General features: G+C 37.1%; 1 protein-coding gene across 15 annotated transcripts in view; it reads left to right on the plus strand.

Moving 5' to 3' along the window:
- Window positions 1–24,880, plus strand: part of LOC116426634 (uncharacterized) — a 651,129-nt gene that overhangs the window by 548,672 nt on the left and 77,577 nt on the right. For all 15 annotated transcript variants that reach the window (XM_076369924.1, XM_076369923.1, XM_031975851.2 and 12 more), the window contains one exon: window positions 769–1,077. In XM_076369924.1, the coding sequence (XP_076226039.1) occupies window positions 769–1,077 (309 nt within the window). The remainder of the gene's footprint in view (window positions 1–768; window positions 1,078–24,880) is intronic.

The raw sequence follows: 24,880 nt of genomic DNA on the forward strand, positions 1-24,880 counted from the left end.
TGTGCGCTTCGAAATCGCATACCCCGGTATAACTTTTATTGTCCGCGTTTTTGCGCGTGTGACGTGCCGCGCAGCACCGACGGGAGATTAACACATGCTCAAATTTTATAGCTCGATCTTTTCACAAATATTTCAACGGACGATAACGTGAAAGCGAATGGAATTTTCGTGAAAAAGGAAAGCTGAATGCAGTCTATGTTTTGTTTAGAATTCTGAATGATAACGCGTCTAAACGCCCTTGTGAAGTTCATTTCCCCCGGTTTTTTTCACCATTAGAGGCTTTCATTTGATAATAATGATTCGGAGCGGTAGATAGGGATGGAGGATATTATCAGCGCCGTATTCATTTTTGATATCGCCGGGAATAAATATTAAATCCCGAAAGGAATGCTCGCAATTATAAATACCTAATACCGGAACCATCCGTTTTTTTAACGCAATAAAGAGAAACGGTCTAATGAAACATTATGGACAATATTTTTTATTTCACATATATTCTATTTTACGTTGGATTATTCATTAAAGTTTATTGTACGAACTCTCATTTAAAATATAAATGTAAAATTTCGATATTTCTGTAAGCAGGTTACGAGTTTATTAATATTCATAGTCTATGTATGTTGTTTCACATATTTTGGGAACATGTTTGACTGTCATAGTATCAATATGATTATTGTCATATTTACTATATTAATTAATTAGTATATTCATACACTCATAATATCAGAGACTCTTATTAATCATTCTACTTTCCATTGAACTTTCCAGAGTGCTACATCTCCTGGAGCTAGTAACGATGGCCTCACGAAACAACAATTGGAGCTTATTCAACAGATCATGCAGCAGACCCAACAACAGCAGCAGCAACAACAACAGCAAACAACCGCGCAACAGCAGCAGCAGCAGCAGCAACGTACCACCACGTCAGCTACAGTCACCGCGCAAATTCAGAAACCGCAAAAACCGTCCGTCAAGCCTACAATCTCGTCCAGCAGCGTCTCGAGCAATTCTGGAAGTTCGAACGCGACCAACAACGCCAGGTCCAGCCCGAAGCCCAAAGTCTGGAGTCACGTACAGGTGAGTACAAATTTCTAAATATTCCTTTTCGACATTTTCCAACGAATCGCTTAGTTGTACCGATTATCAGAATATATTGAAATAATTCAAATATTTGTAACAGAAAATGTGCAATTGCTAACACAGTTTACAGATTACAGTATTTTCAAAAATATAGTATAATTAAAAAGATTTACAGTGTCATAGCCACGCTGGATATATAATAGCTTTCATGAATTTATTATGTTTACAATATTCTGTGAAAAACACATGAAATCTTCATTTTTTATAAAATGTTACACATTTAAAAGCACTTCCAAAACAGCGATAACTTTCAAAATTCTATAAAATCAGAAATGAAAAGAACTACCTAGCTATACGTAACAACAATGCACTATAGATAGAAATGAGATACTTAGGGAGTTCAAGCGCGACGTTACAGGGAAATTCTGCGTTTATCATCCTCAAGAAAAATATCGACCACAAATAACGTGAATATTTTGCTACAACATGCTAACTTCAGACAACCCGAGCCAAAACGGTGTCCCAAATATTGCCGCGTAAGAAGTGCACGTGTTTCCGGCCATTACTTAACACTAAATCTACCGAGCAATTAAACTGAGTTTTTGAAATTCCTTTATAGAAACTCCAAGAAAGCATCTGTTGAGACTTTAATTGATTTACAATTCAGTTTGCGTATAACTAATTCAAATCCTTTAATCATTTCTCCGAGAAACATCTGTTATCTTTTCGACAATTGCAAAAAGAAGAAATCGAGAATGGGTTATTTCGATCCGTCTGGTAATTTTAGTGTTAATACCGGGTGAACATTGTGCCGCGGCGAAGCTGTATCTGTCGGTCGTAGTACTACGCGTCGTCCGCATAAGCGTTTTAATCAGACAGTACACAGCGTCCAATAATATATTATATCGTTACAATTGATCAGTGGTAACCCGTTGAAGTACCCGCCGACCGCGTTCGCGTTCGCTTGAATGATGGAGGGAGCCGCGTTTACTCGGCCTAATTCGCGCGGCCGCTCTTTTCGCAGCAATAATTTGCCAATTTGCATTAGCCGCCCTTTTAGACAGCTCCGGCAATTAATCCGTTATTCCGCCTTCTAAACCAGGCCGTTTACGATTTCCGCAACTTGGACCCGAAGCGCCGTGATAAACGCGTGTCACGATAATTTGCGAGCCACGTCACGTCTACGGGACTCGTAATTATACTGCCATCCGTAAATCATCAGATACTCGGTCCCTTCTGTGAAAATAGGAATCGTCGTATAGACACTTGCCCTGAAATAATTTTATTACCTCATTCCGTTTTAAGGCGGGATGCAGAATGCGCTTTATGACTCACGGCGAAATGTGCAGACTGTGTATTCCTGTATCTTTCTTGTTTTTCGGGGTTTGAGACTGACTCGCACGGAATTAGTTGGTGGTACTGTTAAGTGAAGTGGCGTATTAAAGGAAGATGCTAGTTCTAATTAAGTCTTTTTTCTAAGAGTTGTATGATTTATAGTTATAGGAAAGTAATGGTTTTAAATAATCCTCTATTTCGAACAGTATGGTTTACAAATTTGTAGGTTTCATATTGTAGAATACTTTGCTAAGGTTTGTTTAATTGTCTTTGCTCTTCGGTTGTTATTTTTAATCTTCAGTATTGAAAAGACTGATCAGAGTTTATGAATTGTATAATATTTTAGGCAATCTTTTATGTGGAAGAATTCGGGATGGTTTTCGTATGAGTTATTGTTTGTTTATAAAAGTAAAAATTATGTTTGGAATTTTTAGTAGCATGTCTGTGACTGATCATTATGCCTGAGCATTCCGTATTAATTCTATTTATAACAGTAAACAATCGTGTAGTCAATGGAATAATTATAAAATATTTTAATCAGAAAAGTTAAAACTATTGATTTGTAATTTCCATTATATCAAATTGTAATATTTCAAAATTATAAATCAGGTGTTGTATGGCATATATGACTTCATTGTTAATACATGAAATGTAATACAATAAACAAACAACATTGTGTTAAATGTAATAATTATGATGTTAAATAAAAATGTTTACATAGTCATATACGTAACTAAATAATGGTGTAACTTAGGAGTTATGATATGAAATCATTAACACTGAACTTACCGTAACTGATCGAATGACCGGTTTCAAAATATGATTTAAAATTCTACATTTTCTTTCGTTTATTCAACTTTATATCAATTCCTATATTATGGAATTAATCTGTTTTTCAATTTTCATCTTATCCTTTATTTTTAATTCCACTAAGAAAAATTTACTGTCTAACTTGTTTACTTTTATTTTGTGACTATATTATTTGGTCACAGTAGAAATTGGTACATACAAAGTGCCGGTACGTGTAGTGTTAACTTCTTATCCTACGATTTAATTTCACTTGTTAGAGCTATTCATCGTCAATAATACATTAATCAAACAAAAAATTCCGAACTCTTTCTATATCTAGATGTACTCTACACCATACAGATCGCTAACAAGAAAAACAATGTTTCATTTGAACTCAAAAGAACTGAATGAGACTTATACTTGTGAAACCATATTAGAAATCTCCGTCACGAGTCTGCCACGATGTTGTATGGCAAAGGGTTAATAATTCATTCCAATAGCATTTGCCTTTGTTGGGAAAAAGTAAGTAGCATTATACGAAACGCTCAAAATTTTCATGACGGTCAACGTGTTAAACCAGGATTAAACGATCGGTATAACCAATATTCCTTGTTTATAAATTCGGCTCACGTGCCACGCACGATGAACAATTAGCCAACAAACATATGCGAAATCCGCTGTCAGAGTACCCGCCAGGTTGCCTCTATTTTATCACGTTCTTCGTATCTCGAATGACCCGGCGCGGCGCGGCGCGGTGCCCAACCACCGGAACCTTTACCGCCGCCTAACTTCATTACGTTAATGGCATAATAACCATTGTGGGCGGCGGGAAGGGCTTATGTGCCGAAACGTCGGTGTCCCTAAACAGAGCAAGAAGCGAGCGCAGCTTGAAATCGATCGGATCGCCATTAATATGTATGAGATCTTTGCCGATAGAGTAGCGCGGGGGCGACGGGGGTTCGAACGGATGGGATGTTCAGCGGTCGGGGGCAGGATGGAGGTGGGGGACGAAGAAATCGCTGGAATCGTCGTTACCGCTCAAAGACGAACTGCGGTGGCGTCGTAGACCCTGGAACCGTAATTGGCCAGGAATTCGTGAACGAATGGATTCTACGGGGCTTTCAGGGGTGGTTTCCGTCCACGGAGGATAGAAATAATCAACGCGGTGGAATTCGTGCCCTGTTTCGTTACTCTGTCCTTGAACTAGTAGCTCGGTAATGTTCCTTGAGTTATAAGTATAATCCAAACCTCGGTTAATGAGCCAATTGGGGATGTTAGTGTAATTTTGTGATTATTGATTTTTGGAGTGATGGAAATCACCTGGTGGATCAACTTGAAGTACTAATTTCTGTCGTCGTGTATTGGACTGATATTATTTTTTAATGGTGAAACTAAATCAATATTATATTATTACTATATAACAATACTCAATCAATAATTAGCTTTACAATAAAATATTCAAACGTCCCTTTCAACAGATACCACATTTTATTGTAATAAAATTAACGATAATCCAATAATCCATTCTATATTTTATTAAAATCACACACTACCTCAAATCAATTACAAATTACAAGACTGAAACAACTCTTCTACAAAGCTTCACCACGAAGTTCCGTTCCCAAAAGAAAAGAATTTCAATTCCGTCCAGTCGCGCGTAGTAGTGACCCGCGGTGCACGGGAACGTTTGGGGGAGGGGGGCAGAATATAGCGGGAATCGGTGGGAGGGAGGGTTGGAGAAGGAATGACCGCGTGGATTTGTCGTTGACACGTCGCGCGAATGGGGCCCGGTTTAACCGAGCGTGTAAAGCTCGAAACGTTGCGTGACTGCCGTGACTATTCTACCGCCGGGAGCAGCGGGGATGTGGAGGAGCGCTCGCAAGAGAGCGGCCGCGAATATCGATGCGTCCAGCCTCCTCACGCGGAAAAGCATTATTTGCGATGAAAAGTCGGCTTCCCGGAACGCCCGCCGCCGACCGGGAACACGTCGTTACCTTCGCAATTTGCGAGCCGCGTTCTTCGTGTTTACTCTCCTCCCGCCGATCGGCTAATGTTTCAGACCGGTCCGCTTCGAATCATAGTGTTCCGCACGCATTCGCCTCGCGGCGGCTATTTCCGGCGGAACTGAAGAACGCATTCTCTTTTTTCCAATTCCAGTTGGAACTTCGATTAACCCCACGAGTAATTCTTTGGTTTTTCTCTTTTGAAATGTAGAATAGTTTGTAGCGATTTATTATAACATTTGCAATGGAAAGCGAGAAGGGTGGTTGACAGAATTGATAGAAGGTATATTTTTAATACTGAATGTGGTTTTGAGTATGATACAGTTCGAAATGTTTTATAGGTTAACAAACGATAGGGTTTTTGTAAAATTCAAGCGACTTAAGTTTTGAATTGGTTGAAAAGAATTGTAATATGTAAGGTGATTGATGTCGGGAAGAAATGTTTAATAACGTAAGCGAGTTAATAATAGTGTAATTGAAGTAATGTATTTATCTTTGCTGTAGAAGAATAAGTGTTACGTAAAACGCTCAAGATTTTCAATTGACACATTGTCGACCGCGTATTTTTGAAAGAAATGCTAATAGTAGAAGTTTTGTGCAGTAAAATTAATATTTTAGCATTAATATTGCAGTTCGTAATGTCTTATGAAAAATATGAGGGTGAATTTGACATCTTGCACGACTTTTATTGCAATAAACATTTGGTTTATATTGAGTTTAGAAATGAATAAAGTGTCTTTTCATTTTTAACGAAGTTGCAAATCCATTTTAAATTGAAGTATTTCTCTGTCATACTGGGATTTTTTGCTTTTGATTCTAAGATGAAACAAATAAATTTTTATGGGTAAATGATCAATTTGATGAACCTACAATAATCTTCAGTGAAATGTATCGCAATAAAAAAATTGAATTTCCTGTTTTATTAGCTGGATTTATACAAACGTTTTCCAAGCTAAAGCGCGTATCGAGTCAGCCGTAAATACAAAGCTTAGAGTTACTGTGTGATCAAAAGGGTATTTTGATGCACCAGTATATTCCTTTAAATTGCATCATATTATTTTTATATCACGGAGTAGAATAAAAATACACAGAACACCGAATGTATTGATTTAAAGGGATGTTCGGAATGATGATTCGCAATTTTATTACAGTTATTAAGTTTCAATTGTGCTCACAGTTCCCTGGATGTCTATAAATACATTTTCTAGTGGTGTTATTTGTCCAGACATTTTTTGTGCAACCGGCAAATAAATATCCCAGGAATGAAGTATCAGTATTTTAAACGCAAATAAAAGTATAACATGTCGATAGAAAAAGTATAAAAGGATTACAACAGTGAATCTTACATCTAGAAGAAATTCTTATAAAATAGAATATAACATTTTATAATTTCTATAGCACATATAAAAAGGTTAACATAACCCCACAAAAAATTCTAATCAACTCAAACTTCATATTACGTACATTTTAGTCTATAAAATTCTCTACCTTCGTTAACTTTATTTTCAGATCACACTATTGGAACACAGCAATAAAAACTACTATCCAACATCAATAAGTCACTATATAAATTTATCTCTTTTTAATTCACCTACAAAATTTTCAAATCCATACATTCACATAAACATTTACAATCTAGGCTACGATGAAACCTAATAATTAAACAATTCTCGTGTTTCTATTCTTCTAAAAAGTAGGATCCAAAAACTATCTTCTACAGCACTAACTAAAGGGCTACGATGTAACAGAGAACCGCAGCAGTTTTTTCAGCTTGAAGAATCTCGAATTCCAATTTCGTAAGTCCGGGGCGGTTGGTTTCCCTGACACAATTCCAGGCACAATGACCCGCAAAACCGTGGAGAAAGAAAGGGAGAATGAGACAGAGAAACGGGATGAAATCAGAAAAGATTTGCAATCGCAAGTAACCCACGCCGCCACCTTTCCTCCATTCGAATTCCGAAAGGCACCTGCTCCGGCTCTTTTCAATCGCGGCGCGCACAGCTGCGAACCTAACTCCTGGCCAGCTAGGAATATTAATAAAGAACCAGAATCGAAGAGACCAGTCGTTCGAAAATTATTCCTTCGCCCTCCCCCACGATGTCTATGGAGGCTAAAAAAGAAGGAAGGTAGGGATAACCATTCTTGGGTTATCTTAACCTTTATCTTTGTAACTGGGTACCCATTTTGAAATTTCCTTCCACATATTTTGGTACGTTCTTGCGAAAATTTGATCAAATTCCTTGGGATCTGAATTTTTCTGACACTCTTACGTTAAGCTATGTTTTTAGAATAAGAAATTTGACGCAAAAATATTGTAACACTAAAGTTTTAATTTAGGTTATTTTAACTCTTATTTTAGCAACCGAGTATTTACCTATTTTGAAATTTCTTCCCACACAATTTGTTTAATTCTCTCATGACAATTTATACTTTGAAAATAAGGAATTTGATGCAAAATTATTACGACACTAAAATTTGAACCTAAATTTTCTCAACCTTTATCTTTACTACCAAGTAACCACTTTCTTGTCAAGATTTGACAAAATTGCTTCCGATGTTAAGTTTTTGAACACTTTTGTATTTTCGTATTGAAAATAACAAATTTAACCCAAATGTAATAAAACGGTAAAGTTTGAACAGACTCAGACATTTCGGTTGCTGACATAAGGGTTAAATCGTTCGGTGACGAGGCCTCCGGGTCGACGATTTCCAATCGATAAGGGCCAATAACAGTTACAAGTCTCGAACTACGGCCACTTCGAGCCAGCACTTGCATGCAGACGTCCGGCCAACTTGCAGCTACGTTCGGCCATCTTCATTAGCTTTAATACCCCGGCGCCCGGGGAGGTGGGCTTATGCCGGCGTTCTCGTAGTGACGCCATAAAGGAAGCCTGTCACAGGAGTTTCGTGAATCGGTACAAGAGAACTTGGAATTGAAATAGTCGATAAGAAAAGTAGAGGAAAAAGAGAATTCCTAGAACGAAAAATGCGAACGAAAGAAAGGATTTGGTGTATTGGGTGATCGGTTAATTGCAGATGCTGGTATGCTATTTCTGAGGAAATATTCTTCACGAGAAAATATAAGAAGTGTAGTAGGAGAACAAGTTTTGTCTAAATTAACAACGTTCTGTGTAGAATTTAGTAATAAGGGAAGTTACTGTCAAAATACACCCAAAATTAGTGATTACCATTTTGATATTTCTTGCACATATACCTAATTACATCAATGTTAATGATTGATGATAACGATCAATCTAGTCGATGAAGTTAATATTTAACTTCCTCTAAAAAGATTAAAAACATTAAACTTAAAAATTCACTTAATTTGCATCTCCTAATACGTAACACGCTTAAGGATCTCAATAAAATTCCTCCAAAGAAAAGAAAATAAAGAAGAAACGAAATTATAAATTCATTTCATTTGCATCGTAACTCTCAACACTGGATGACACGGCTAGGGGATTTTAAACGAAGAACACAAACCCATACCATGAATATACAAGGTATCCCAACTAAATAAGAAATTTCATATTTCAAACTATTCCTACTTCGACAGCCATTTAAATCATACTATGAAGCTTCTTCATAACACAAGAAAAAAGAAGACATTTAAGTAGCCTCCTTTAGCTGAGACACCGTGTACAGGGTGTCAGCGTAAAATGTTGCAAGAAGGATAGAGTCACAGTCTCGTTCAGGTGTCATTAATATGTATGCACGTCGACTCAGAGGCGTCGGGAAGTTTCACTTGCAAATAGGGGGCGCTGGTAATAATAGTAAATATTGCGGATTGCGGGTCCAAAGACGCGGGCACCATTGAGGGGCATGCGCACTCGAATAAACCTGGGAACGAATCGGCCAGAGAGGATGTCGCAATTCGGACGTCGTTTTACCTACCGGGCCATAAGATAGACTTTGTAACGAGAGTATGGATTAAATTAATATGATCTGGTATGCGCTCTCGGATACGGGTTGGCATAGTAATGAAGGGATCGAGGGAATTCGGTCTGTACGTTGAACGGTTTTATCTTCATGAAGCCGTCTTGGGAAATTCGTATTTGCCGACCCCGTTTCCTTTCGTCCCCGCGGCTTTGTGTTGCCGGGCGCAATGTCTGATCGCTCGTACAAATTCGCTCGCGCGTTCTTGCCCAAGATCTCTCCTTACAGGAGATATTATTAATGGGTAATTAGCGGTATCCGTAATTAATGATGACGAGGCTCGATTCACTGTGACTTTCTTGCTTAGGAAAATTAGGATGGAATAGGATGTCAGCGAAACGTGGTTGTTTATGCTAGCGCATATTTTTCTTGAGCTCTTGTTTTGTAACGTAAAGTTAGACTTGTTGCGTGAACTTCGGATAGAAAATAATAAATATTCGAATTATTTGTTTCTTCAAATTTGGAATGAGATGCTATTTTTCTGTTTTTGGTGTTTAAATATTTTGGTGCGTGTTGTTATCGAGATAATAATTGGTACAGTTGTGAAATAAATTGTGAGGAAAGCTTAAAGAAATTTAAGGATCGTTAATGTTTTATAGGAATTATTGTAGTAAAAGGGATTTTTACTTATTGTAGTGTGCTTTGGTTTGATGTAGAAATTCGTCCATTCGTATATAAAATTGTGAAATTTTAAGATTTTCTTTTACGCGCTTCTACGAATTGGAAAATTGCCCATCTTTTCATGTCTTTGGAAGAAGAGGTACGCAAAGTATACATTTAACAAATTTCCCCGCAAATAGCTGGGAACAATTGTAGTTCTAAAACATCTTTTCTGCAACACGCGCGTCGAGTTTATACAGTGAGAAAATGCAGTCAGCTGCGAAGGAACTGTAACTTTATATATATGCAGGTTTTACGAGAGCTTCGCGAGACTCTAGCGTATAAAAATTCTGTAGAAATCCTCAAGTCGTCGGAGCACGTCGGTGCACACCAATTTCAACGGAAATCGTATTCAGTTTGTATCGATGTATCACATTAGCACCGCTGATGGGAAAATGATTATATTCGCGTGTTTGAAATTGTTAAGGAAACTCGTAAAAAATTGTTGCATATGAAGTTGAATCGCTTCCTATAGCGTCTTTTGCAACGTAAAATCTGATTTTTACATTATTTCTAAAAGGAAATATTAATATTAATGTTGTATTTTTAAATTTACAGTTCTATCTATTTTGTAACATATACAGCATATTAAATTCTTACATTTATTTGAAGAAGGAATTAATTAAAACTGTACGAAAGAACATGATTGAATGAAATATCAATTTGTGCAAATTAAACTCTGCAACTCAGTTTCTATCTGTGCAACTCAACTATTCAGCGTTCAATGTATTTTTGGAGCATTTCCAGAGTATTATTAAATCAGTGTCAAACTTAAATTGAATTATGCGAATTCCTTTGAAAATATATGTTCTTCAACATTATAGAGCTTCTTAGTTTCTATTCAGTTTGCTACGGAATGTTGCTTTCTATTTATTTATTATTTGTATACCATTATACTATTTGAAGACTTTTATAATAATTCAGTATTAAAATAAGTCTTAATATCTTTTTCGATTTCAAACAAAGAAAAAGTAAAATAATGCAGAAAATAATTTATTCCGTCGATTGTATAATTTGCATCCGTCTAAAAATTATTTCCTAACAGTCTAGCTGTACTTTCTTAAAACATAAAATGTATTAATACAATCTTTTGATTTACACAATTTTATTTACGTCCGAAACAACGTACTTCCATGTCGAACTTGGCATACTGCTTTAAACAAATCTTTGAATTATTGCTACCATCCATTAACAAATGTCTATTACTGTTATTATTACTGTTCATTAAAATACTAATAATAACTTTTAGTATTACAAGTCCTAAAACATATTTAGAGAGCCATGTTGATTTCAAACAACCTGTTGATCGTGGTTATTGATCCAGAAATAAGCAATTTATGAAGTTCGCTGCGTCTTTTGATGGAAAAAACAAATTCTTCTTCCCACTTCTATGTACACAGCAATATAATATTTCACGTAACAAAAATGTTTAAAAAAGGAAACTCACTAAATTCAGTATATTTAGAAACTACAAAACCGTTGGTGAGCTGTATTTGTAAACAATATTTTGTTTACTGTAATTTTTACTTACTTATAATTTACATTACTTATTACTTACTCATAATTCACATTACTCATTACTTATGATTTATTACTTTTATCTTCATTTTTACTATTATACATATTTTTCTCTGCTGCTATACACAAAACTCTCCAAAACCCAGATCCGTCTAAACCCGTTACTTATAAACTACGAAACCATTTCGCGGGGTGTCTTTTTGTCGTTTGGGGTGTGCGCACGTCGCGCCTAAACAAGCGTCAGATTTAGTCCGGCAAATGGAACCGTGTCTCACGGTTGACGCACGAGAACGAAACAGGAAGAGCAGCGCGAATAAGAATTACGACGGGCTCGTTACGTTCGTAGGTGTCGAGCGAGAGGTAGGTCGGGGGTGTTCGCGGTTCGCGTCGCGCTTCGTCGCGCCACGAGAGCGAACAGAAAGAGAATAGGAGATGCGAGTCCTCTCCCCATGTCTCGGTCGTTTGTGCTGTCGTAAGTTTATGTCGTTGGTCGCCAGGCTAACCTCTGCCAACCTCTCGCCCTTTTATACGACACGATAGTTTCATCGCGAAACTGCCATCGTTCACATCTGTTGCCTTTCCCATTACCGTGCGAACATATACCAGCCCGTTTTGCCGCCCGGTAAACTCGAGCACGCTCTCAATTTCGCCATCTCCACCGCGCCGTTCAGGAACTTCTTTCCCCGTTCCTGTCATCCCGTTCCTGGCGCGATTAAACCATACGAATTGTCCCACTACCCGATCAGCCAATCGAATCGATGTGTCTGCAGGTATGTAAATTACACATCCCACGACTCATGGTGGAGTATGCTGCCGCTGGAATATCGAAGATCTTGAATTATCGGTGACCTTTTCTATTGAGATATTGCGCTCAATTCGATTGGATATGGTCGCTGGGTGATCGAAGGTTATTCTGTTGTTTGGGGATGATTGTAGAATAAAGTAGAAGCCGGAAATTATCCTTTCGGATTTTGATGTAATGAATATATGTAATTTAATTGTTGTTGGACTGAGTTCAAGTATTTATAATGTATACTTGGGTGTTGGGTATAAGAAATGCGAATATTTGATTAGACAGATTTCATATGGCTTTTGTTTTGTTCTTCGTTGAAGGACATCTTTCAGTGATAAATTGTTAATTCTAATTTCACTTTGTGTTTTAGTTTATTAATAATGCTTCCTTTGTAAATTACTCTGGTTATGATGTTGGTATGTTTACTTTGTAAATTACTTCGTTTACGGTATTAATATATTTGGTTTACATGTTTTGTGTATAATTGTTTTTGAATTAAGAGAAAAGGAACTGTTATCGAAATTAATTTATTGAATTAAACGTGAGATTCTATGTTTATAAAGGTCTTTGAACATGAAAAAAAGGTAATGTAAATAGTATATTCAAGCGGATGCACTTAGCTTCGAGAATCAGTCGATGACTGAGGCTTTATAAATACCGAAATTGTGGCAGAACATCTGAAGAAACTCCTGAAAATAGTTTGTGTCGTTAGAGTTGCTCTAAATTCGACCCCGACGTGCCGAACGAACATGTTGCCAAGAGCTGGCAATATTTAACGATTAACCAACGTTACTCAAGATCGCGTTTGAGCGCATGATTGCATGATCATGTACAGAGCGCATACACTGTTGGCGAAAAATTCCCGATCATTTCCCTGTTGCTCAAAAATACTGTTCCACCTTTTGCCTTATAATGTGTTTCCTAGTTCGATTAACAAGAACGTACAAAAATTTATTTATTATAAAATTAAAAATTCCAAAAGTAGCAGCAAAAGTAAAAGAAAAACATAAAGATTCATATTTATACTAATCTTCTTTTTTCTATAATCAATTTATTTTTGCGTTATTATCATCAATATATCCGCAAATCCGCTTTTAACATCGAATCGATTTGTTCACGGAAATTTCAAGCATACACTAACAAATATAAATATTCCTCGTTTCCTACAAGTGAAAGGGAAAATTCATTTCCCTTGTATCAGTATTTAATATTCCAAACGAAACATCGAATTTCTTCCTCTTCAAATAAATCGACATCGATGCACCGCTATTAATCAAAGCAGCAAATACAACTGAACCCATTAAGTCATGAAACTGATAAAAATTGTTAAGCGACCGTACACGTTTCTCGAGCAACATGTGTAGGTACGTGTGACACAATTCCCAACAATCCGACGCCCAAAAAACTCAATTGTCCGTCCGACAGGAAGTAAAACCGATCGTTCCCTTTAAATAACCCACTCCAACGTCTCGGAGGGGGTAGCGCGGCGTCGCAAGGGTGAAAGGGGTGGCTTGCCTCTAGCAACGAGGAAGACACCAGTGGAACAGCCGGGGCCCTTAAACTCCTTGGGGTCGCGTAGACGTTCCCTCGACAACGTATCTTCTCACAGTTAAGATCCGGTCGGACTGGTGTCACGTGCAACTTTAGACGAAAGAATTTCTCCTGCCGTTCCACCCCTGTGTAAAGACCCCCAGTTAATCCGCGGAAGACCCCCAGCGAGTCCTGTCTCATCCTTTTCCCTCCGTCCGCCGAAGAGACCACCCTGGACCGGCAGATGACCAATCAGCGATTCATCTTGAATCTAATAAGGAAAAATCGTCGTTTCCAACCAATCGCAGATCGTCTCGCGTGGGGTCCACTCTGCGGTCCGTTGGAAGATTGGACGATGGCCTTGAAAAATCCGAAGCGTGTGCGCTCCGCTCTTCGAATTTTATCATCGAACGAAACCCGAAAATCGGGACCGACAGCTGCCCGCTCGCCACGCTTCGCGCCTTTCTCACTTTCATCTTCTTTTTTTTTCTTCTCTGTTCCCTCTCCTTTTATCACTGTTTGTCTCGGTTCAATCCTTGTCTACTGTCTTCGTTCGACTCGAGATCGCGGTACGTTGAAGAGACTTTAAAGAGATAACAGGACGCTTCCGGGCGAATACCGGCGCATACCTCCTTCCGCGATTCACCGCGGTGATTTAAATTTTAAACCGAAACGAACATGCTAATGGCTCGCCCGGTCACCGGATTCTTTCTTTAGGTCACGGAGGACCGTTAGCGTTTGAACAGCGCCACCGCCACCAGACACGTATCCCCTCGATCCTCGTTTCCTGGACGATGCGCATTCGGAGCGTCGTGCAGCTGCAGAATTTATTGGTTTTAATTATTGAGAAAGTCTTTCTGCGGTCGCGACATTACAGTTTCCGTTCGGGGACCGTTGATCCTGTTTTTGAATTTTTGACATCGGTCGGGATGCTGCGGGTGTGCCTTAAGCGTCTAATAGTTGATCCTTATATTCGGTAAAGGTTATGTTAGGTACATATTAGGTTTGTTGATAAAATTTTGTTGCTTTCTTTGGGAAAATTTAGTGATATTATTGTTATTAACTTTGTTTAACATCTTTTAATCATTTTCAGTGTATTAGAGATATCTTTGAAATATACTATATTGAAAATGAAACGGAAAACCCTTTTGATCAATCTACTGTTTCTCTGGAAGCCGTTGAATTTTCCACGCAACTTCTTATAAAATCTTTAATACTTTCAAGAATTCTAAAAGATTCACGTCTGTTTTACATCTATTTAAATAATAAATATCACCATATGTACGAAGCCATATTTTTACCATATTAACATATTAAAACCTGCAAAAATATTCTATTAATACATATAGTAATATAGGAAACTAAATAATGTTCCTAACAAAACGTTATTACAGTTACTTCTATACTCAACCACCAGTATGTAACTCTCTGTACTTGAGAATATTTTTTATTATAAACATTCATTATGTTCTGCTGAAAGATTCGTGATATTTTCTGCAATTAACATAAAAAAGAATGTTTCATAAATTGAGAAACAGAACTAGCTTATTCCAATGTTTTGTATATTGATACCATATATAAGATTTAATATTGAATTTTATAATTTTATAATTTTATAATTTTGTAATTTTATAATTTTATAATTTTATAGTTTTATAATTTGTCTGCATTAAATAAAACACTGGCCAAGGCTCGTCTCTCGAGTAAAAAAATCTTGATTCCACAGATAAAATTTGAAATCGAGCAAGCCACGTTCCCGGTCTTATTTCCTAGCAGTAGACTCTCCGGCAGCTAATTAATTTCGAAAGTTGTGCGGCGGGCATCGCGCGCCGACAAAGAACCGGAGGCCCAGGATTGCCAAAGCCGGCGTGCTCCTTCGATCGATTGTCGAAGGAAAGGGTGCTAGGTGTACACGGGGAATGATCGTTAATGGAAGATGTAATTGGAAAATACTTGGCGCGCCTCCGTTCAATTCGCTTCCTTGTTTGTTTGCGATATCGTGCCAAGCCGCAGCGAGTTATTGCAAGAATCCTGCTAGTACCCGCCCCGCCATAATCCTGCACGGTCTATAAACTTCCTGTTCCTGCCTCGTCCTCCGTATCGTAGCTGCATGCTTTACGTCGTCCTTCCGAACGGGATCGATCGCCGCGGACCGGATGTCTGACAGCAGATCTGCTCCACGAAATATATGTTCTCCTGCACACGGCAACAAAAAAAAATATTATGTTTTTCCTTCCGTCGAAGAAACCCTTCGCGCAAGACAAACTATTCGTACCCGTTATGTCTTCAATATTTTTCTTCCCCTTGATCGGGAAACAGGCGAATATTAAATAGTTCCTGCTTTTTTAGACAATTTTATTTGAACATCACGTTGACGTTCTGTTCGTAATAATAGTATCCATGTACAGATGAATACTGTATTTATTTTACGCTTATATTTAGTTAAGGGAGAATATTTACTATTTCGTTAAACCCTTGCCTTGTGTTTGGCTTATCATCATTAAAATAAATAACAAAACTTACACATACATTCCATGGAAACGTCTACTGTAAAAATTCAATACTTAACCCCTTGTCTTACAGTAATGTACCAGACTCATGAACATTTTAAATAATATTTAAGAAACATAAATATTACCGAATTCTTGTAAATTCAAATTAAATATTATTCTTTTGTTATCAATTATACCTTAGATCAAACATAGACACATAATATGCAGGATCTGTTTTTATTTTTAGGAATTATTAATAATAAAATAGTTGTATCGATCATAGTTGACAGATGACTCGTTGGGCAAGGAATTAAACATGCTAAATGATATTTCGATTTGGTTGACATAAACCGAGAAATATTCGTAATCTATTAAATTCGATATAAAATGTTCATCGTAATCGCTAACTCAATAAATTCCAATATTATAAAAACTCTATTGAAATATCGCCAATACCATTTAATTCCAAACACGAAGAACCCTACTTTCCGTTCTCAACGCCCAGAATTACTCGGCTAATCGCATTCGGAATTCCAATCATCCGCCAGAACCAGAAACAGTGTTACGGTACCACACGCGAAGCACACGCGAGTCGGCCATAATTCGGCGTCGGTTATTATCGTGTCCCTTTTCCGTGGAACGAAGTTCCCCGACCAGTCAGGACCCATTGTCTTCCTCCAATTACGAATCCACGCCGGAGGAATCATTTTGCAGTTTCGCGACGTTTCCAACCCTCGAGTTTCCCTCGTCGGTTGGGCCCGGTTACTCTGGACGGTCGAAGGGGTCGTGGCGGTCAGAGTTGGATATCTAAAGAGAAAACGATCTTCAGAGACGGATACATAATTGGGAAGAGAGGCGTCACGGCGACGGACGATAGAATCGGATGGGGAAGGGGGTGGCGAATCGCACGTGGGGTACAAAGCACGTCGAGAATACTCTTGAAAGTGAATACCGGTATCCAATTGCAAGTACCAGTCGTGTATCTAGTTGTTCAAAGTGTGCATAACAGCCGGGCAAAGGTAGGAACTAATTGGCAGGTTGCTCTCAAGAACATAAATACGAGGCGGGAGAGATCGAGAACCGGGTTTTGCGAGAAGGGCGGAAGGGGCGGTGGAGGGTGGCAGCTTTCAGAGACAACGCAGAATAGAGCCTCCGGGGAGTTTTCGATGGTACGATGACGAACCGAGACTTCGAGGTCTGTCATTTTTACCGACGGGACGCACGGACGGTAGACAACCGGGGCGTATCGATTCGAAGGATACTCAAAGAATAGGAGATGTGGGCGATAGATGATAGACATGAGGGACTTTTGGGGTTGCTGAACTTTAATTGATTTTAATGTGTTTTGAATATTATATTTGGTTGAAGATGTGGATATGGAGACGTGGACATTTCATTTGTGTTTGATGTGGAATGTAATTTTTATGTTCCTGTAGCTTGTGTTTGATGTATCGGTTTTTGGTGTTCTTTATGGTAGGGTATTGAATGTACGAGGAATTGGATGTTTGTAAATGATTGTTTTAATTTTTCGTCCGTTGATTGCAGTATTCAAATGTACATCACGTGACATAGTAAAATCAATTGAATTATTTATTAAATCAAAAAGTTTGTCGGTTTTTATTTGTTGCGTTTAACAGTACAACTACCAAGCAGTTAATAAGTTGAATTTTTGCAATTCCTCTATAGAAACTCTAAGAGTGTATCTATTGAGACTTTAATTGACTTATAATTCAGTTTGCGTACTGCTAAATCGATTTCTTTAATAATTTCTCAGAGAAACATTTGTTATCTTTTTAATAATTACAAAAGGAATAAATCAGGAATGAGTCATTTTGACCCGTCTGGTAGTTTTAGTGTAAATACATTTTTTCAGTTGTGAAAATGTGTAATTTTTCTTTTAATAAAGCATCTATGTGAAACATCATTTGGTACGTTCACGAACTAATGTCAAGATTACGTTGATTAGATATACATTAACTCAAACAAGATTTCTAAATTATTTGTTCGAAAATAATATACATGGATATGAGGAACAGAAACTTGAGGATACGTATATTTGTAAAAACTCCGTTGTATTTCGACAGTAATCACTTAGCAAATAAATTACTTGTATTTTTATAAGACAGTAAATATAAATAAATCTCTGGCTGATTGAAAACATCCTGCAATCCTGTTGATACAGTAATTAAAAATATTTCGTTCAATATCCGACAAGGTTTTACTTGATGCGTAAACATGAGATGAACGAAACTCACACGAATTCCTCAATTGCTGAATCGGAGAGCGCGTGATCGATGAGGTTATTGAATGAGAATTTTCGTACGAGATCTGTGATTCGAAGCACCTTCGGTAAACACGGGCAGATCAATTAGTGAAATGGAAGTTACTAATACAGTTGGAGCGTTTTACTGTTACCGTTCTGAACGAGAATCTCGGATAGAGGAAATCGTGTTAAGCGAACGTCTATTAAAAATTTCATCATTTTATAAATTCCGTACTTCGGCCAAACGTACGTACATATTTTATTTTAAGTAAACCGTTAAACAGTTGTTTAAAATTACTAACAACAAAGCAACTTTCAGATATAAAACTTCAATACAGAGCATATCATAAACTAAAGAGTTACTTCATGTTTTCATAAACAGCCTTTGGAAGTATGAATTTGCATAAATATTAACAATTTAAAACTGATTAAACGACAGATTGTACATCATTAGCGTTTTTTCTCATTTTTTCTTTTTTCCTTAAACTATAACTACTATAATTTGTATTTTACTTTTTCCTAAATTGCGATTATTACAACTTACTTTTAATTTTCTTGCTAAACTGTGACTACCAAAACTTCTATTTTATCTATTTTCTCTAAACTGTAACTATTATAATTTGTATTTTATCCTTTTCTAAATTACAATTACTACAACTTATTTTTCATTTTCTTTTTAAACTATGATTACTAAAACTTTTATTTCCTCTTTCTTCTTTGAACTATGATTGTCATAAGCAACCAAACATTCTTACTTAATAACGTATTTATACACTCCGCTATGCTGTTTCCTCGTGCTCACAATAATTATCGCGTATAAAATATGATTCCTTCGAACGGTCTAAAAACACCGTCAAGCGGGGATGCATTCTGGCATCGTATAAACTCACGTACTCGCCGGTCGGGGAATGGAATTACCATGGGATCGTTCAGATAAAAAGCAGTCGCGTATCGCCGGGAACGCGATCAATAAATTTAACCAATTCCAAGTGACGCTTTATGGACTCGTTATACGACTAGTATCGTAATTATCTCCATTTCGAATTTATACGTAGCCGCACCGCTCGAAGATCCTTTAATCTTCTCGCTCGCGCGTCGTTCCCGACGTCGGATAACTGCAACGCGTGTCCTCGCGTTATTAACCCTCCGTTGAAATAATCGCCCCACCCCTAACGCCACTATCGAAGAATTTCTCGTTTCCAAATAATCAGGAAGCTTAACGCTCGATCGAGCGAAACACCGACAGAATACCTGGATTTCTAGGACTCAATAGGGGTTTGATTAAAAAAGATTTCATTGGTGTAAGTCACACTTTTACCGTTAGCCTGCCGGTTTTTATGCACTCCTGGGAAATTTGGATGTGCAGAATTGTATAGAATGCACACAGATAAAATATATGAAATATCTAAATTGCAGGGTTTTTTTTATGTTCATTGAGAGAAACTATTTTTTATTGAAATTCGATTTTTCTAATTGTGTTCTTTGAAAGTTTGAATTTGTATACAAATCAGTGATCTATTTATTATGTTTTCATGTGTATTTTTCTTCTCAATTATGTATTTCTAATGTTTAATATTGTACAAATTTGGGAACAGCACAACAAATATTCCCAGTAGTCTCGACATTAAGATAGGATATTAGAATAATTTAAGATAATTAGGAATCCGAGTTTCGAAATTCAGAAAGAAGTTTGGCGTAGATGAGATTAGCAAACAAAAGAGAGAATTCGAAATATCGATCTTCAAATCTTGATACTCATTTCCAAACTTTATGTACATTAAAGGTTACTAAAAATGAATTGAATTTTACAAAGATGAACTTATTAAACGGAGGCTAAAATCAGAATTACGCAAAAATAAATAGAATAGTTCAAAGACTAAGTATGTAAAACAATTTCTTACCATTAACAAATATTCCTTTAACCATTTAACAAAGAATTCATTCGATTAATTACCACTAACGTATATTCGAAACGATTCAACTATTAAACCAACCTCTCTGGTTTCATCCGAAAATCTAAACTCGAAATCGATTAATATAGAAGGAGCAACCGTGTTGGCTGCTGTCGCTGTCCAGTTCTTCCCATTTCTCCCTCAATTTTCTTCCATCCCCCTTTTCACTTTCTCTTCCCTTTCGCCCGTCTCGTTTCCCTGTTCCAACCCCTTCTCCACGGAGACTCCGGCTCGTCCTGCTTGACTTTCTCTCTCCATCTCTCTCTTTCTATCAGCTTTTTCCTCTGTATCTCAAGTGCACATGCTCGCACACGAGCTCGAAGAGAGACAGGGGAAAAAAGGGAGAAAGAAAGAGAAAGAGGCTCGACCTCATCCCATTGAACGTATCAGCCGCGTTTCCAGCGTGTGTAACTTACAATCGCGTTATCCCGGTCGGACTTTTACAACCGCACATGCCGCCGTGGCGGTAGAATCGGTCATGAGCCAAAGGGGCGGAACCGCGAGAGCCACCAGGGGTGGAGGGAACGCTGGAAACTGGGTCGAGGCGTACTGACGTCAATTTTTTGAAATGATGTTATCGACGCTCATGTCTCTCCTGCTCTTTTCGCCAGCTTTTCTTTCTTTTTTCTTTTCTTTTTTTTAATCGTTATCGACGGGAAAGGAAACACAAGACTCCGGCAATCGTGTTTGCGTTTATTATGAAGGTCGTTAGGCAACCGTAAATCCGCGAGCCCGTTACTCTTTTAATTATATCTGGGAGAAAGGCTCCGATGTTCCCGCGACTAGCACGGACACGATATTTTTCATCGGTTCCTTTTGTTATCGATGATTAACGTGATCACGACGTTTCGGGTGACATTGGATGACAAATACGTGACTCGTTGCCCGTGGTATTAAATTTTTAATTGTTTAATCTATTCTTTGGTACTCTCAATAATTTTTGTTGATTGAGTTTCTTGTTTTATGAATTTCTTTTAGTGTTAGGATGACACGAACATTGAGAAGTTATGAGAATTAGTGGTAATGTGTATTGTTTGAGGGAGCCTTTCAATTGAAGAATCCATACTTTCTTTTATTGGAACAGTATTGACATTGCGTGTTATATTGCGTTCATCCAAATAGTATTAAAGAGACGAGACGTCGAAATTTTGACATTGAAATGTTCGTGGATAAATTACAAACTCTGACCAAATGTATTTAACTCTAATTTACGTTTAAAGAGATGTCAGAGCATCGCAAGCTCAAAGCACAATAACTCAGTATTTCAATTTGAATTCATTGAATCAATCGAAAGAAGTTTTAAGATTGTCACTTAACATTAAACTATCTAGTGTATTTATCGAGACTTTAATTGACTTATAATTTAATTTGCGTATCGCTAAATTAATTTCTTCAGTAATTTCTCAGAGATCTGGTATCTTTTTAATAATTGCAAAATGTTTGAAACCAGGAATGGAGCATTTTGAGTCATCTGGTAGTTCAGATTTTTAAAATCTTCCTCACAAATCTAATTCTACGTTATAAACCAAACGTTTAAATGCCAACATCAATGAATTCGAATTGTCCCAAACGGTACGCAGGAATCAACAAACCAAATAACCCGATCGCTTAAACAAATCAGTTTCTCTCCCTCCATTGAATTTCCCGAATCATCTTCGGTAAGAGGGCTATCCTAATTTCGTTCCCAGTGATCGACAATCTCATTCCCTTTAAATCCTCCCGAGTTTCCCCTGTTGCATCCTTTGCTCCGCGTACAAACGGGTTAGACGGGGTGCAACAGTACAGATCCCCCGGAGACCGCTGCTGAAAAGGTGCTCGTTCGGACCAAAAATAGGGGTAGATGGGGGGGGGGGATAAAGCGGGGAGAGGGTAGTTCCAGTTCGGCCAACCCTTTTTGTGAAGTTCAGACGGGTAAATCTAATAATGCACGGCCCACGACACCCTACGAAACGTCGCTGGCCGTACGGCGACAAGTGTCGGATGGGATTTTCTAAAGAACGAGAGAGACGAACACATAGAAAGATAGAACGCGAGGGAGAGATAGGTAGTTGGGGTGAAAGAGAGAGAGAAAAAAGAACCGAAATTTTCGGAGCGTTCGAACGAACTCTTTCCGGGGCTGGAAACAATGGAGGGTTCCCGTTAACGAGCTTCCATTTTCGCGAGCGTTACACGAGCTAGAAACAAATGACCGGCAAAACAATGAAAGCCGGGAACGGAAATTGCCCTGTAAAAGTAATTTAACAGAACCACGAAAAATTTCGCGGAACCGGGATTATTAAAGGTTTTAATCCTCTTTAATAACTGCGCCGCGCGGAACATTAAGCGCAAGTCTCTGGTTTCCTGCCGACCGCTAACTAAGGAGCTGGAAACAGACATGGGCTCTGCCTGTGGATTTTCGTTTCACGCTGCAGGGATTCTGTAACGGGCTTTAGAGTTTCTGCGTTTCGGTTATTAATGACCGAGCCGAGTTTTGAACGGGTATCACGGATTCCGAATTGCGCAGAATTGTTTTTAACTCCTATGCGCTTTTAGATTAATTGGACGCGAAAGATGATGTTTGTTTTTGGCCGGATTATTTGATATGAGGTTACGTAAATTAATTTAATCATTTTGTTGTTCACCGATGCAGTATCGTGTATACATTAGTCTCTATGATGGTAATGGTTCTCAATTTTTAAATACTAAACTGAACATTTTAATGGATGTGGAAGGTATAAACTGGTTATTTACTTATGATATTAGATAAGAATGTTCAACAGTGAGTTTTTTGTTTTAAGTGGACTCTAGTTTTGGACGAATTTAGATCAGGAAATATTAATAGAAGTGTGGGTTGTTAGTAAATTACGAATTTTCATAGAGATATGAATTTCAGTGGGCAAATTTGCAAAGATTAAAATTGCAGAGGCATTTCTTTCAGCATTAAAAATTGTATAGAGTTAAAATGATGTAATTTAATCAAAGTTTTATAATTAAATTATCTATAGTAAACGCTAAAATTATGTATATTGTAAATGCAAAAGATTTCCATTTGTTTGATTATCATATTTATAAAATTATACAACTATTATTTCACGACTTGCTATTTTAAATTTTAATTACGTACAAGAATGATTATTAAGAAGTTTAGCAACTACCAGAAGTCTGTTTCGTTTCTGCAACAAAATGCGTTCTCAAAATAATGAAATATTATACGAGTGTGGCGCACATTCGTATCCGATTATATTCATTAGTATATCTGGGTTGTTTTAGTTGTGTGTGATGTAACCTAAATAGACGTTAATGGAAATCATAGCGTATCGTAATTATGTTTCTGCGATACATCGTCGCGACTAGAATTAATTCGGGGTAATGATTATCAGTGCGCAATAAAGTAGAATGGGTGCGAGTCAGAGATGCATAAACGTTACGGATTCGTATACGCGGGAGATTGATAATGTACATGTTAATTAGTTGTTGAAATTAGTTTTGAATGGAAATGAATGGGAAATAATGTAAACGATTTGATAAATATTATAAATATATATTATTTTTATGAACTTGCTACGAAACTTATTGCGAAATATAATTTATAAGTTATCTTTATGTATAATATTTTGGCAAATTTCATTTTGAATTATTTTACACTTTACATTTCTCTCAATCTCGTATATTCTGCTATATATTTTTTAGTGTAAAATTTTGTATAATCTTTAAAACTATCTTAATATTTATTCATAACATTATATATAGTTTTAAAGCATACATGTTTACTATGATCATCATTTCAAGTGAAATTGACGTCAGTAGTGGTCTAATATTTCCTGCTACCATGAACCATTCAAACTTAGTATTTATATACATGAGTATTGATCGTATTGAATGTATATTGGAAATAATTGTCAAATTTCACTAAACAGTGTGTAATGAAATGAGAAAAGATACAACTGTTAATTTGACATCATGTTCAATTAGTAGAAGTAAAATTCATCTTGTTCCGCACAATGGCTTCACTGAATATTATGATGATTTACGTAAATGAAATTCATTCATTGACAGAATAAGGTTGAACCTAATTTTCAACGAAAATTTATTGTTCCGTACTTCCTGCAAATAATTTATTATTTGCATAAATTCAAAACAATCCCACGAGACACTGAATATAATATTAAATAGAGATGATAATTCAACTGTCAAAAATGTAATGAAGATTACTTATATACTGTTCAAAGAAAGAATGGTAGAATCAAGAAGAAAAGAAATTCATGTGTCTCAGGTAACATAGTAACACTTTTCTTTGATACATAGTTTACGTCACTTTGACAAGAATTTGAAGCATCTACTTCACATTATCTTTATTTTCCTTTTCTTCATCTAATATCTATTATTCATTTGTTACTTACCTATTATTTATCTATTGTTTATTTATTACTTATCTATCATGTATATTATCTACATTTCACAAAAACGTTCTAAACGTCCCGCGTACATTCCTGAATCCACTAAATTCATAAAATCCGCAATCTACCAAAAACCGCAGAAAGCCTCGACTG

This window comes from Nomia melanderi, chromosome 8 (assembly GCF_051020985.1).
Source record: "Nomia melanderi isolate GNS246 chromosome 8, iyNomMela1, whole genome shotgun sequence".
Lineage (NCBI taxonomy): Eukaryota > Metazoa > Arthropoda > Insecta > Hymenoptera > Halictidae > Nomia > Nomia melanderi.